The sequence below is a fragment of the Carettochelys insculpta genome, chromosome 6 (assembly GCF_033958435.1).
Source record: "Carettochelys insculpta isolate YL-2023 chromosome 6, ASM3395843v1, whole genome shotgun sequence".
NCBI classification, from domain to species: domain Eukaryota; kingdom Metazoa; phylum Chordata; order Testudines; family Carettochelyidae; genus Carettochelys; species Carettochelys insculpta.
Window position 1 is genome coordinate 111979522 of NC_134142.1, and position 15102 is coordinate 111994623.

Sequence of the window (15102 nt, forward strand, 5' to 3'; positions counted from 1 at the left end):
AGGGCTCTTAATATGACTAAATCATTCTTCAAGCAAGTCATAGTCCTTGATATTCCACACTGAATGATCTCTCCAACAACCACAAACCTGCTGCCAAAGTCCTAAAAAGAAGACAGAAAAACTGGTATATCAACCATCTTCTATCATATAAAAAGAGGAAGCTGTAAGGAAAATAGATCTCTATCGCATTTATAGGCTAATATGAAAGGACCTAGCCATTCCAGCTACAAGTGCAAGATGTTACCTCTCACTCTCACTGGCAAAATCATGCCTTTTATGCTTTTCTTTATGATCCATTCAATCAGAATCTGCTACAGGTTAAACCTGTCTAGTCCGGTACTCTCTCCCCTGGCAACATCTGTAATCCAGTATGATTTTAGTTAGCTGGACAACCACTTATCATATGTGTGACCAAGGTTCCTATGGTCTCACAAAGTTTATTTACAGCCACTAGTCCTGGCTCTCAGTGTTGCTTGCTGTTATTTAGTTCTAATTTACCCCTAAATGTTTTCTAAGAGCCCAGTAATCAGTGGAAGTGTTGACAATGATGATAGAAAATACTGACCTCCCTTGGTCCGGCAAATTCTCTTGTTCAGCATCAGGCAGGTTCCAAGCATGCCAGACTAGAGAGGTTCAACTTGTACTAGTTAATTTTTCAAAGGGCTACTTGGAGGTTGATCTTTCTAGAAGAAAGGGCCAACTCATCCACCTTCCTTGGCAGGACAAGTGAGGGAATCTGTGCTAACAGGTACACTATAAAAGTAAATACATTCTAAAAATGTACCTAAAATCTTGTGGTCTGGTGGAAATGACCCACAGATAAACACAGAGCAGATGAGACACATATGTATGAGACAGCAAATAGGACCACCCATGCTTCGTTGTTAAGCACATGCAGAAGTACTTTGCTAGATTGGGGCCATCTGAACAAAGGAGTTGATAATCTCTAACATAGCTTAAAAAGATATATAAAAGAAGCTGTTTTTCCTACCTTAGCTAGGACAGATGACAATTGCCATGAAAAATGAACTCTTTTTTATCAAAGGTGGTAATGTGGAATCCTCCCTCTACTTTGCAATTTCCAGGAAGGGGTAGAGATACACAAATCCATTGGCCACCAGCGCAAGTACTATAAAAACCAAAAAAGGAGCAGTTATAATAGGAACACAAATGAGAAGACATCATCTGTGTCCAAAATGTAAGATGTTTGCATAAATCTGTCATATCGTCTTCTTGTTAGTGAGGGAGTGGCACAATGTAAGAGGTCCCACTGTAGTGCAGAGGAAGAAAAGAGAGGGGAAAACTGTCAAATGATACTCCAATAGCTACTAACACCTGCCTCTTCTGTGATAAGACCTGCAGTGCCAAAATTGGGCTGATCAGCCATCAACAGACTTGCAAATAGGAGGGAGACATGAAGATACCCTACTTGTTACCGAGTGACCACCAAGAAGAACAAACAGCCAGGTGAAACTCAGAACATAAATTTCATGGGAAATTTTAACATTTTGAAATGTGTTTGCATTCTGAATCGCAAGAAAAACAAATATTTCCTTTTTTTCCCCCCTGCCAAACAGAAATGCCAGAACATTTGGAAAATTTTCATTTTGGAATACTGAAATTTTGCTTTGAACTTTATTATGTTTTTATATTACTTCATGACACGAGCTCTTGCAATTTTGACATGTCATAATGTGACAATATAGTGGTTGAAACATTCTATTATTTTCACTTTATTTCATTTCATTTTTAAAATAATGGCACCTGCTACTTATAAATGACTGATTTATTATAACGCAAATTGGAAACAAATAGTCTGAAAAAAATTCAGAAGTCCCCAGACTAAAACTTTGGAATTCCCCAACCCAAAATTTCAGAAACAACTTTTTAAAAAAATTAGAAATATTATTTTTCCACTGGAATGTCAGCCACTAATGGAACATATTTTAAATATTGTGTCTGTTTCTACTACACTTTCATGTTCAGTTGGAAAAACATTTCAACGCATAATTTTGGACCAGCTTTAGCTTCTAGTTTGTTACTCGGCTACCCATTCAATGCAATTCTTCTCCTACAGCTACAACATTTTGCATCAATACTCCCCGAAATAATAGAAGTTTACTAAAGTTAATGAAAAGAAATTCATCCAAGGGTACTTCTATTTCTAACTGAAGCTATCTTGGAACCGTGCACCATTAGCTTCAAGAGTTCATTGGAGGATGAATGAGGTCCCAGAGGACAGGAAAAGGGCGAAAATAGTATCTTTCTGTATTAAAGTTAGAGCAAAGATGGCCTGGGAAATTAAGGGCTAGACAGCTTAACTTTGACACCTGGAAACATACTGGACTAAATGACAGAACAAATAATTTGTAAGCCCATGAAGGATAATACAGTAAACTCTTCCATAGCCAGCAGCCCTGGGACCAGGAGGTCGCTGGATATTCAAATATTCTGGATAATAGAGAGGTATACCTAGCAATGCATAACTCTAAAGAAAAACAAGATTAGATATTAAGAAACAAACAGAAACATATGCAGAGTACTTGATTTACCAACAACAATAGTATTATACACTGTAAACTTACACTGTATTTGCTGTATTTATTTTCACAATACTGCACTTATGGAAAATGGTAACTAAAATGTACTTATGGTTAAAATGCTGGTTATTTGAGAGTTCCTGATGATACAATGCCAGTTAAGAGAGAGATTACAAAGGCTGTGTCTACACTGAGCCCTAGTGCTGACAGTTTGATGCAAACAAGCAGTCCTGAAAATGCAAAATAGCAGCTTATTTACATATTTGCACAGCCAATGTGCCTATTCATGAAGCTAGCTTGCACATTGCAGCAAAAATCAAGCAGTGTAGACAGGGGGTTTTTGCCAGCTGAACCCCCATCTACGCTGCTTGATTTCAGCTGCAATATGAAAACTAGCCTCAAGAACATGCACATTAGCTGTGTGAATATGCAAACAAGCCACCATTTTGAATTTTTGAGACTGCTTATCTGCATCAAACTGTCAGCACTAGAACACAGTGTAGACACAGCCTGTACATTGAATAAGTACAGCCCACCAAGATTTGTCAAGACCAAAACCTGCCAAACTAATCTAATTTTCCTCTTTGACAGTGTTATTCGGCTAATATATAACAAGGATATGATACCCCTTGCTTTTGACATTCTCTTTCATTACTTCACAAAACAAAAAAGCAGGCCTGCAGCACTTTAAAGACTAACAAAATGATTTATTAGGTGATTAGCTTTTTCAGGACAGACCCACTTCTTCAGATCTGGAAACCCTCATCCCTATCACTACACAACTGCCTGAAAGCCAGCGGCTACCCAGTTTTCCTGTCCTAGTTAGGCCACTGCATGGGACGTAGCATAGCTATCTCTCTGTGACTATTGCTTTATGTCTGTCCTATAAGCAAGCTAAGAAAATACAGCTTCAATGAACCTACTCTATAGCTACCTCTACACCGGGACACTACATCGAAATAGCTTATTTCGACATAGTGAAATTGAAATAAGCTATTTCAACGCGTAGCATCCACACGTGCTTCAGGGCTGGTGCTGTTGACGTTCAATGTTGACGTAGGAAAGCACTAAATCGAAATGGGCCCCCCCAGGGGAGCATCTACACACAAAACTAGTCCCATTCGGAATAAAGGGGCTAGGAAAGCCTGCGGACAGGGTCACAGGGCAGACTAGCCTTTCTGGGGCAACAGCAAGCCACTCCCTTAAAGGGCCCCTCCCAAGCACACTTGGCCTGCACAGCACAGGTCCGCAGAACCGACAACTGCTTGCAGACTCTGTGCACGCAGCATGGACCCCCAGCAGCAGCAGCACCCAGAACTCCACACGGTCACCTACAAGTCAGTGGCCGCCCTGCTTGGCGCTGTCAAGGAGGCCACCCAGCACCTCCTGGAAGATGAGCTGTCCTCCTCGGGGAATGAAGGAACCATCCCAGACCACCATGTATCCCTCCCTTCCTCCCCCCGCTGGGCATGCCACCGGCTATGGAGGTACCCCACCAGCACAGAGTGGTGGGAGTGGCTTGTGCTTGAGGAGTGGGACGACAACTGCTGGCTGCACAATTTCTGGATGTGCCAGCAGAGGTTCCTTGACCTCTGCCAGTGGCTAACCCCTGCCCTGCAGCACCAGGACACCCCCACACGGTGTGTCCTCACCATCGAGAAACTGGTTGTCATCGCTGTCTGGAAGCTGGCCACTCCAGACAGCCACCGATCCATAGGACAGCAGTTCAGTGTGGGCAAGGACAACATTGGGGCTGACATCATGGAGGTAAGGGGACTCTGGAGGGAGGGGAGGAGATGGGGGAGAGGAGGGAATCCTGGGGGGACCCTGGGGGAGGGCCAGGCACACCTTGCATACTCCTCATGGGTGCTCATGTCCTCCCCCCGCAGGTGGTCCACATGCTGAATGCTCTGCTGCTCCACAGGCTTGTGTGGCTCAGGGACCTGCATGCGGCCATCGCAGACTATGCCAGCATGGGGTTCACTAACTTCTTCAGGGCACTGGACAGGACCCATATCCCCATCTGCACCCCGGAGCACAGCATAGGATGCTTTCTGAACAGGAAGGGCTACCACTCGGTGGTCCTCCAGGCCATGGTGGACAGCTGGGACCGCTTCCTGGACATATACGTTGGCTGTCCGGGCAGCACCCATGACACCTGGGTTTTTAGGACCTCGGGCCTGTGCCACCAGCTGGAGGTGGGGACCTACCTCCCCCAGAGTGAGATCCCTCTGGGAGACACCACTGTGCCCCTTTGCCTCATGGTGGATGTGGCCTACCCCCTCCAGCCCTGGTTCATGTGCCCCACACGGGCCACCTCAGCGCCAGACAGAAGCAGTTCAGCTCCTGCCTGAACCACGCCCGCCAGGTGGTGAGCAGACTTTCAGCTACCTCAAAGGCCTCTGGAGGTGTCTCCTCACCTACCTGGATGCAGGGCTCCCCAGCACCCCCCAGGTTGGGGGCGCATGCTGCACACTCCACAACCTGGCGGAGAGCAAGGGGGAGGAATTTGTGCAGGGCTGGGCTGTGGAGGCTGGCATGGCCTATCCCTAGCCAGCTGCCACCCCAAGCCGCCAAGCTGACCACAAGGGGATCCGGGTCTGGGAGGCCCTGAGGACCCATTTCCACCAGGTTGTGGGGTGAGCACCAGCGGAGCCAGACTGGTGGGCCACCCACTGCCCACCCCACCATCCACAACACACTACACTGCCACCACACCCACACAACATGCTCTGAGAGCACACAAGACGTGTTTGCTTTGTTTTAAATAAACCGAACAGTCTTGAAACAACAAAAACGATGAATTTTCTAAACATGAATGGGGAACTATGTACATTGGCGGGGGACAGCTACTAAAAGGGGGTGGGACAAGTCAACTATTTACAAAATGGGGGGACTATGTACAAAAGGGCAGCCTGGATGGCCCAGTCCTTGGTCCTCTTCCCCTCCAGATTCCAGCACCCAGTGTGGGGCGGGGGGCACGACCCATGTCTGGGCCAGAGGCCCCATCAAAGCTTGGTGGGGGCCAGGAGGACTGGAAGGTGTGGCTGGGCTGGCCCCAGAGCCCGATGGTCCTCCTGCTTGGCAGGCTCCAGGGCAGGTGGAGGGCAGCTGGGAGGGACAGTGGCTGCAGCGGCAAGGGGGTGCCCTCTGCTCGGCATTGCACTCAAACGTCCTCATGAAGGACCCCTAAGCCTCCTGGTGCCAGGCCAGCAATCTCTTCTGCAAGTGGAGCTGGCACTCCTCCACTTGCAGGCAGCACTCTGACACCTCCACCTGATGCCGGAGGGTGGCGAGGAGCTGGGGGTTAGCGGCCCCTTGCGGTTGCGTCTGGCAGTGGCAGGCTTGTCCCGGGGCCAGTCCCTGCTCCGCCGCCTGGCTGCCATGGTGCGACATCCCCGCTGGGCTGTCTGGCATGGCAGATGTGATGCCCATGCAGTCGTGGCCCTCAGATGGTGCGGCTGTGGAACAAAGTGGGGAAGAGTGAAGATAGCCATTAGTCTGGGCCTTGACATGTGGCCCACACCTCTCCACTGCTGGGTCGCCATCCTCTGTCTCCCAGGATGATGATGAGTGTGTTGTCCCCCCTGTGGGTGACCCCCTTCAGTGATTCTGCTCCCCCCATCCCCAGGGATGGGGCATGGCACCATCCTGGGGGGCAGGAGCTGATGGCCTCTGAGGGACATGCCACTGCTGTCCCAGGGCCATGGTCTGGCTGGGCCATGGTGGGCCAGGCTCAGCTGGGTGTGTGGAGGACTCTGGTCATGTCCCTTGTCCCCACCCCTTAACCCAGGGGTGTGCACCTCGGGTACATACCTGATGGTCCACTCCCATGGTTGGGGGACACCCAGTGGGTGGACACCCTGCTGGATCTGCGGGAGGGGAGGTCAATCAGGAGCCCCCCCCATCACTGGAGCCCTCCTCCTCCTCCTCTGTCCCGGGGTGGGCTCCTCTGGGGGGCCCTGGGGTGCAGGGCTGGCTTCTGGGCCAAACTCCAGCTCCAGAGCCTGTTGGGGCTCGTCGGCAGAGGTGTCAAGGGTGGCCGGGGAGGAGAAGGTGTACCGGGGGCCCAGGATCTCCCTGAGCTCCCTGTAAAAGGGGCAAGTAGCAGGGGCAGCCCCAGACCGGCTGGCCGTGTCCTGGGTCCAGGCATAACCCTGCTGCAGTTCCTTGACGTTACCCCTGACATGGTCAGGAGCGTGGACAGGGTGACCCCAGGCAGCCAGGCCCTTGGCCAGACAGGTAAACATGTCTGCTTTCTGCTGCTTGCTCCCCATTACCTGGAGCACCTCTTCGTTGCCCTAAAGCCCCAGCAGGTCCCGGATCTTGGTATCCAACCAGGAGGGGCCCCGTTGCCTCTTCCCCCTCTGGCTGGATGTCTGGGAGCCCTGGGTCCCTTTGGGGGGGTGCCCTGGGGGTGCTCAGGGGGCTGGCTGGCTGCCATGGGCGCTGGGTGGGGGATCAGGGCATCTGGAAAGTGTGCAGCCTATGCACACGTCTGTGCTGCTGCCTGCACGCTCTCAGCTTCCTGCCACAGGAAATCAGTGGGTGTGGAGCTTTAAGGGGCTGCTGCACATGGCAACCATAGAGCCCAGTGTCTGGACAGAGTGTCTCTCAACCCCTCAGCTGATGGCTGCCATGGAGGAATCTGCTATTTTGATGTAGCGGGACGCAGATCATCTACACATGCCCTACTTCTGATGGGGATAGCGATTTCGAAGTCTCGTCATCTTACATTGATTTCAACTTCAAAATAGCTCCCGGCACATGTAGACGTGCTGGGCACGATTTCAAAGTTGGGCCGGATATTTCAAAATAGCCAGTTAGTGTAGACGCGGCTTATGAGGTTGATGCAAAATTGTGTGGAAAAACTGTACTCAGAGAATGGTTGTCAATGGTTCCCGGTCAAACTGGAACAAAATATCTCCAGGGTCCTGTTTTCTGTCTGCTTTTATCCAATATTTTCGTAAATGATTTAGGTAGTAACTTAGAGAACACACTTACGATGTTTGCAGACAATAACAATTTGGAATTAATTAACAAAACCATTAACAAGTATTAACAAGTTCATTAACCATTAACAAGTTCATTAACAAGTATAAAGCACTACATTTTTGGGTAAGAAATCAAATGCCCAGACACAAAACGGAAAATAACTCGATAGCTGGCAGTACTGAAGAAAAGGATTCTAGGGATTGCAGTGGCTCACAAACTGAGTATGAGTGAACAATGCAGTGCAGCTGTGGAAAAGGTTAATATTATTCTGGAGTGTCATAGGTAAGACATGGGATGAGGAGCAGAACCACAGCTTCTCCTGAGTGGGCTATCTCTGACCCACTTAGCATCTACACCTACCCTGAATCCACGGGCTGGGACTCCCACCCCCTGCTCTGTGTCCATCAGCTCAGCCACATCTCACACCTGCCAACACTGTATGGTTGTCCTGATCTCCAGCCCAGAGCTAGCCACAGAGAAGGTGTGAAACATGGGGGCAGGTCTGGGAGGGGTCGAGCACTGGGACCAGAGACCAGGGTAGCATTGTGCAGTGCCAGCCGGGGGCGGGGGGGGATGCATCTGGGCTGATGGATGCCAAGTAGGGCTCAGGAGGGATAGTCATGTTCAAGCCCATCTGAGGCCCCACTCTGCCCTATGGTCTTACATTGCAGCTGTGTGCCCCACGTGCCCGATGAGCAGTAAGGTGAGTGTTTGGAGGCAGATCCCTCCCCACCCTCCTGTCCTCCTTTCCAGGGCACTAGATCTCTCCTGCACCCTTCCCTTTGCTGCTCCCCTTTCCAGAGTTCCCCATCCCTTTTGCTCCCTCCCTCATCCCTATCACTACAAATCTACATGAAAGCCGGTGGATACCCCATTTTCCTGTCCTAGTTCGGCCACTTCATGGGGAGCAATTATTCTGCTCTACTTAGTGCTGGTGAGGCCTCCTCTGGAGTATTTTGTCCCATTTTTGGGCACCACACTTTGAGAAAGATGTCGCTACACTGGACACGTTTAATCTTGAGAAAAGAAGCCTGAGGGTGGAACTGATAATAATCTTCAAATATTTTAAGGGCTGTTTTAAAGAGGCCAGTGGTCAATTGTTCTCCAGGGACACTGAACTTAGGAGAAGAAGTAATTGGGTTAATGTGCAGCAAAGTAGATGTAGGTTATATAGTAGGAAAAAACTTTGTAAATGTAAAGATAGTTAAATAGTGGAATAGGTTACCCAGTAGGTTGTGAAATCACTATCATTGGAAGCTTTTAATAAAAGTAGAGACAAACACCTTTCAGGGATGATCTAAATATATATGTCATACCTCTGTGCCCAAGCATGGACTAGAGAACCTCTTGAGGTCTTTTCCAGCCCAACGTTTCTATGCTTGCTTTACTTCAGGGTGTTTTGACTCAAGCTCTTGAAAGGGACAATGGTTAGTGGAGAGATAGATTATAAATGCTAAATGAATAGTTTTCTTTCTCCAGTGTTGCAGAGAATGTAAAAGTCTGTTTAAAGGGCTACACTATTTTGTCCTGCAGATACAACTGTTCTGCAGGCAAGGAGAACTCAAGCTAGCAGGAATGTTCATTCTAGGACCTACGTTGGTTCAGGAATTGCGGGGAGGGTGGGTGTTGCTGCAGAACCTTTTGGCTTGAAGGTGTTTCCTTTGTATACAAGATTTACCATTTGGTTCAGTGGCTCCGAGAACCCCCACTACAAAAATTGTTCCAACATCCAACTGCAGCTGTACACATATAAGGAAAACAACACAACATGGGCAGGCGCTAGGACTTCAGGAGGAGCTAAAAGAGAAATTTACCAAGATGAAAAAGCAAGACCATCAGGAAAAACAAGTAGGTTTGTTGAGCTTCTCTGAGCCGATGCCCAGGTGCCAGCTAAAGGTCTGGTGGGGCAAAGAGGGGTGATGCCACACCAGCAGCTATGCTAAGCAGCCAGGGCAGGCTGGGTTCTTTGGTTTGTTTAGCTCGGGTACAGCAGCAAGAGGAAAATTACACTTAGAGAGACTTTAACAGTTACCTTTTATTTATACAAAGATAGAAACAATTAACTAAGACAAATGATTAAAGTACAAGTTAGTACTTGTGGTTTTTAAAGGGGAAAACACAATTTAACTTAAGAAAAGTTTTAGACAAACTAGCTAGCTTAAGCTAATACAATTAATGTGTACACAAGAAAGGCAAGTTGCAGGTGTGATTTTCACCCCTGCCTCTTAGACTTGGTGGAACCAAAGTCTTTCCCTCAATTCCTATAGGAAAGAAGTGTAATACAGGTGTAATTCTTACCCCTGCCTCCTAGATCCGGTGTGACCCAGAATCTTTCTCTCAGTCCCTCGGGAAGAAGTAGATACGAACCAGGCATCCCCAGTCTCGGGAGTTAATTCCAGACCTGACCAGCAGGTGTAGGTGATTGAAACTCAAAGGGGGGTGGTCTGCCAAGCCCCTTTATACCACTTTTGTCACGTAGGCTTCTTCCTGGTCTTAAGTGGCCAATTGGGAGGAATGTTTTGAACCCCAGGTTTCCCAAGGAAGGTGCAAGGCTCAATTCGCGCCTGTGAATTGTGGACAATTGGGCACCTTTGGAGGTGATGGGTGGGGGTTCCCTGTTCTTCCTGGGGAAGTGATCAAGGCGTGTCAATCACCGAGATCAGCCAGAAGGGCAGCCATTAGCTAGCTCATTCACTGTCTGGTTTTTGTGTATAGTAGAGAGGCTGGGCGAGACAGCACACCTGTGTTCCCAGGACATCAAAGGCTACCTGTCTCCCCTGCTTGTTTCTCTCTCTGTCTCTCCCAGTGGTGGGGAGAGGAAGAAAAGGCCAAGTGGGGGGTTCATGTCTGGCTACATTCCACCCCCTTGACGCACCTTATTATGTCCCAGGAAGCAAGGTGGTGGTGATGCCAGCACCTCTTGCCCTCCTTGGAGGAAGCTAAAATCGCCCTATTGGCAGGGTCTGATTAGGTAATTTTGGATCAAGGGATTGATTAGGATCACTTGCCAATGCCATATACCGGATTTGTGCAGAGGAGACAGCTGTGTACACAAAATGCCTAACAATACATAGAAGTATACAGCAAGCAAGTACAATGAGTAAAATGGTTAATACAGTATTTACAATAGAGTGAAGGAATGGAGTTAATGAAAGTCCTAAGTGTTGGGCTAGCCAATCTAGCCATGAGATTTTCCCATCCTCAGTTACAGCATGTAGTACCTTAATAGCGCCCTTTATAGCGAGTACATCTTGTTTAATTTGTCCTGATTTATTTACATAAAAACAGCAAGACTGGTTAATTACTGCACATACTCCCCCTTGATGGGTTAAAACTGCATCTAAGGCTATTCTGTTTTGCAGGGCATAACGGGCTACTGATTGTATTTGCTCATTAAGCAAGCCTAGGGCATCTGCAGTGCGCTTTAGAGCCTGCTCTATTTGCCCAGATACATTTACTAGTACCTTTTCCAGCTCAGCTACTCCAAGCCAGGGCAGGAATGCACGGGTGAACTGGTGGAAACCTGTAGGGTGTTCTATAAGGGGGTTTGTGGTAAATTTTCTTGGAATTTGGTGCAAGAAACTTCCAAGGTTAGTGACACCTGGAGCCATAATGTGGGGGTGTACAGTAAGTCCCCCAGGGGCAGCGTGCCCTAGTGAGCAGCGCCCTATCCAGTTTAGTGGTAGATACTTGTAGGCTTGCTGCCCACAGATGAAAAACAGTCCTGGCTCTTTCTTTAGGATAGGGGAATAGGGTCCCTTATACCACCCTGTTCCAGTGGGTCCTTTCTTTGGAATATGGTGGGGAGCACAGTGACTATCATTAGCAGTTGTGCAATGCAAGGCAAACAGCAGGTCCTGTAGGACTTGGGCTGCAGCAAAAAGGTCTGCTCTGGCGCACTGGTTTGTCAGTAGGGTATTACTGGTTACCAGTGTGGGGTTGTATATTTGTCCAGTGGTGGGAATTATGAATAGGGAATGATTGTACCAGGCTTTTCCCTCAGGGTATTGACTAAAGTTTAGGGGAATAACAGTGACATCTCTCTGCAATAATGTGCCAGTGTGGGAGATGTTATATCCCCAGCACCTTAAGGGTTTTTGGGGGGTTGTACTGGGATAGATATCCCAGATTTTTAATTTCTTATTAAAACTTACAATGTGGGTGCACTGCTGATTCCTTAACTACCCGAGGTGGGGTCCTGTGCCATTTTTATTCTCAAAGCAGATGGGGTACACTTCCCTGGGGGTTCCTGTTATATATTTCAAAGGTTGACCCCCCACAGTGTAGGTCTCCATTGTTCATGCCACCCCCAAGTTCCCTTCCCAGAGTTATTTAAAAGGTTGTGATCGCTGGGGTTGCTGTCATCAAATCAGGCTGGTCCCCACTGGAAAAAGTTGCTTTTGTTCCACCAGTCATTTAAGTTTAAAGGAACAAATTCAACTCCAAGTCCTGTGGAGGAATTTAGCAGGGTACACATCCAGCAGTTTGTAGCACCGGCAGCAGAGGCAATGGTCTGGATGGCATTTTTGAGGGGGTGCTCAGGTGCAGCTGAGATCACAGTGATCAGGAGGAACATTGCAGCTAATTCAGGCGTCATGCTATTGTGTGCGTTGGGATCGGCTCAGGCTGATAAGTGAAGAGCCCTTAAGGTGTATTTGCAAGTCCTGTGTGGGTTGGTATCTTGTTAACTCCTTTCCTGAAAGAAAGCACAAAGTCAGCAGGTCTTGGATACAATCCAAGCCTCAGAAATGGTTAGTGGCAACTTGTCGGGGTTTGCAATAATCCAAACTCCCTCTCCTTTCTAAGAGTGGAGTATACAAGTGTGTGTGCCCAGGCTGGGGTGTTTAACTACCACGGTATCCCCAGGGGCATATTTGGAGCTTGCTAGTGGTGCTGCTGGAGTCAGAGAGGCTTTTCTTGTAGGGAAGAATCCCTTGCTAATTGGGCTACCTGTGTCTACCAGGAAGGAGACAGTAGTCTTATCATTTACTGTTCCTAGGATCCGGGGGTCATTGCTTTGATTCTCTCTCCCTGCTGGTTTGAGCTCATTTATAGAGAGAGATTTGTTCCCCTGCTAGTCAATTTTCCTGGTCAATTTCAACTAGCGGCTGCAGCTCTTGTATTTGCTGCAGCAGCTGCATGTAAGGGGTATCGGAGCTGGAGGGGTGCACTAGGAGTAATTGCCTCCCTCCCTTGCTTAGCCCCTTTTAAGGCAGCCAGGAGCTTTAGCTTCCCGGTAGCCATTCCGTGTAGCAAATCTCGGGGGTATCCTAGATCTAAACACTGTTTCCACAGTTTAGTTCTTAATTCCTTTTCCTCTGGGGTTATCTCATGCCTAGGCTTAAAGCCTTCTTGCTGTCTTTTATCATTTCCCTTTAAATTTCTTATCTTAACTTTGGCCTGTGGTGCCTCAGTTTCCCCAAACTCTCGGAGGTCTCTTAGCATAAGTTCAAATAGCTCCTGGTAGGAATAGTTATGCTCCTGAGCATGATTTCTGGTGGCTAGCATTACTGCCCTATGAGGTCCAGGAGCCCCTTTAAGCACTGGTCTCAAATCCTCGGTTTTTACCCCCTGTTCCCATGGGCTCTCCTCCTCATCCCCATTCTCTGGACTAGCTCGGTTGAGCAGAGCTGTTATGGACACAGTCTGCAGGGCTCCTTTAAGTTCATCCCCATTTGTCCACAGGGTGACAGTGGGTTCACCTCTATCAGTGCGGTAGATTCCCCTGGCCCATCTACAGGCAAAGGTCCAAATAGACTTTGGACCCTCCTTATTCCTGGGGGTAAGGAATACTCCTGCACCCGGATTTACCCTCCCACATTCCCGGGAGGACAGCTGTGTATGGCCTGCTCCTGTATCCCATATTCTGCCTAGCCATTCTATCACTCCTTCCCCAGGCTTTTTGGCAAACTCATCTTGGATCTTTCTCAATCTGCAGGCTCATAACTGCGGGTAGTGATTCGGGTGGATTGTGGCTCTGCCTTTTTGCTAGACTCATCCTCTCACTGCTCAGTGAGATCTTTTTGGTAGGTGATGATGGGTCTCATGTGGATGGGGGGTTTTCCTAACTCAGGGGAGGAATAGGTGGAATATACCTCATCATCAGAGGAATCCCACATGTCCCCATCCCAATCCTCTGGATCTAGCCAGACAGCAGCCTCTACTTTAGCTTGATTAATTGTTCGGGGCTTGCTCTCTAATCTTGCCTTCTGCTCCACTCCTTCCTTCTTTATTAACGGAGTGAGGTGCTGTTCTAATTGGTGCAAATTATTACTTAGCAGGCGCTGTCGGGAGCCTAGGTTCTGGCAGAGCACCTCTAACTCATCTCTTTCCGTTTTTACTCTCTCTAATTCTGCTTTCAGATTAGCGTGGCTGTTACATGCTGCTTGTAGGGCACTTTTAAATAGCCAGACACAAGCTCCTTTTCCCTTTTTCTGCTTTATTTTACAAGCAGTTCTCCAACTACAGAACTACAACCACAGTTCCTCAGGATTTTCCCATTCCCTTTCTAACATTTCTTTATCCCATTTTGGGTCAGCCCAACCTTCCTGGGCAAAGCTCTTTTTTACCTTGCTGAAATCAGTGACTGGCTTCATGCTGCTGTATTGGAATTAAGAGCACAAACCCTGCTCGCTGCACCAATTCTGTGAGCCGATGCCCAGGTGCCAGCTAAAGGTCTGGTGGGGCAAAGAGGGGTGATGCCACACCAGCAGCTACGCTAAGCAGCCAGGGCAGGCTGGGTTCTTTGGTTTGTGTTTAGCTCGGGTACAGCAGCAAGAGGAAAATTACACTTAGAGAGGCTTTAACAGTTACCTTTTATTTATACAAATATAGAAACAATTTAACTAAGACAAATGATTAAAGTACAAGTTAGTACTCGTGGTTTTTAAAGGGGAAACAACACAATTTAACTTAAGAAAAATTTTAGACAAACTAGCTAGCTTAAACTAATACAATTAATGTGTACACAAGAAAGGCAAGTTGCAGGTGTGATTTTCACCCCTGCCTCTTAGACTTGGTGGAACCAGAGTCTTTCCCTCAATTCCTATAGGAAAGAAGTGCAATACAGGTGTAATTCTTACCCCTGCCTCCTAGATCCGGTGTGACCCAGAATCTTTCTCTCAGTCTCTCGGGAAGAAGTAGATACGAACCAGGAGTCCCCAGTCTCGGGAGTTAATTCCAGACCTGACCAGCAGGTGTAGGTGTTTGAAACTCAAAGCGGGGGTGGTCTGCCAAGCCCCTTTATACCACTTTTGTCATGTAGGCTTCTTCCTGGTCTTAAGTGGCCAATTGGGAGGAATGTTTTGAACCTCAGGTTTCCCAGGGAAGGTGCAAGGCTCAATTCACACCTGTGAATTGTGGACAATTGGGCACCTTTGGAGGTGATGGGTGGGGGTTCCCCATTCTTCCTGGGGAAGTGATCAAGGCATGTCAATCACCGAGATCAGCCAGAAGGGCAGCCATTAGCTAGCCCATTCACTGTCTGGTTTTTGTGTATAGTAGAGAGGCTGGGCGAGACAGCACACTTGTGTTCCCAGGACATCAAAGGCTACCTGTCTCCCCTGCT

The 15102-nt window shown here is 48.1% G+C and overlaps 1 protein-coding gene across 1 annotated transcript in view; it reads right to left on the reverse strand.

Moving 5' to 3' along the window:
- The window catches only part of LOC142015129 (mucin-5B-like), a 59180-nt gene that overhangs the window by 33577 nt on the left and 10501 nt on the right, over positions 1-15102 (reverse strand). The window contains 1 exon segment of the mRNA XM_074998548.1: positions 1004-1129. Within this exon segment, the coding sequence (XP_074854649.1) occupies positions 1004-1129 (126 nt within the window).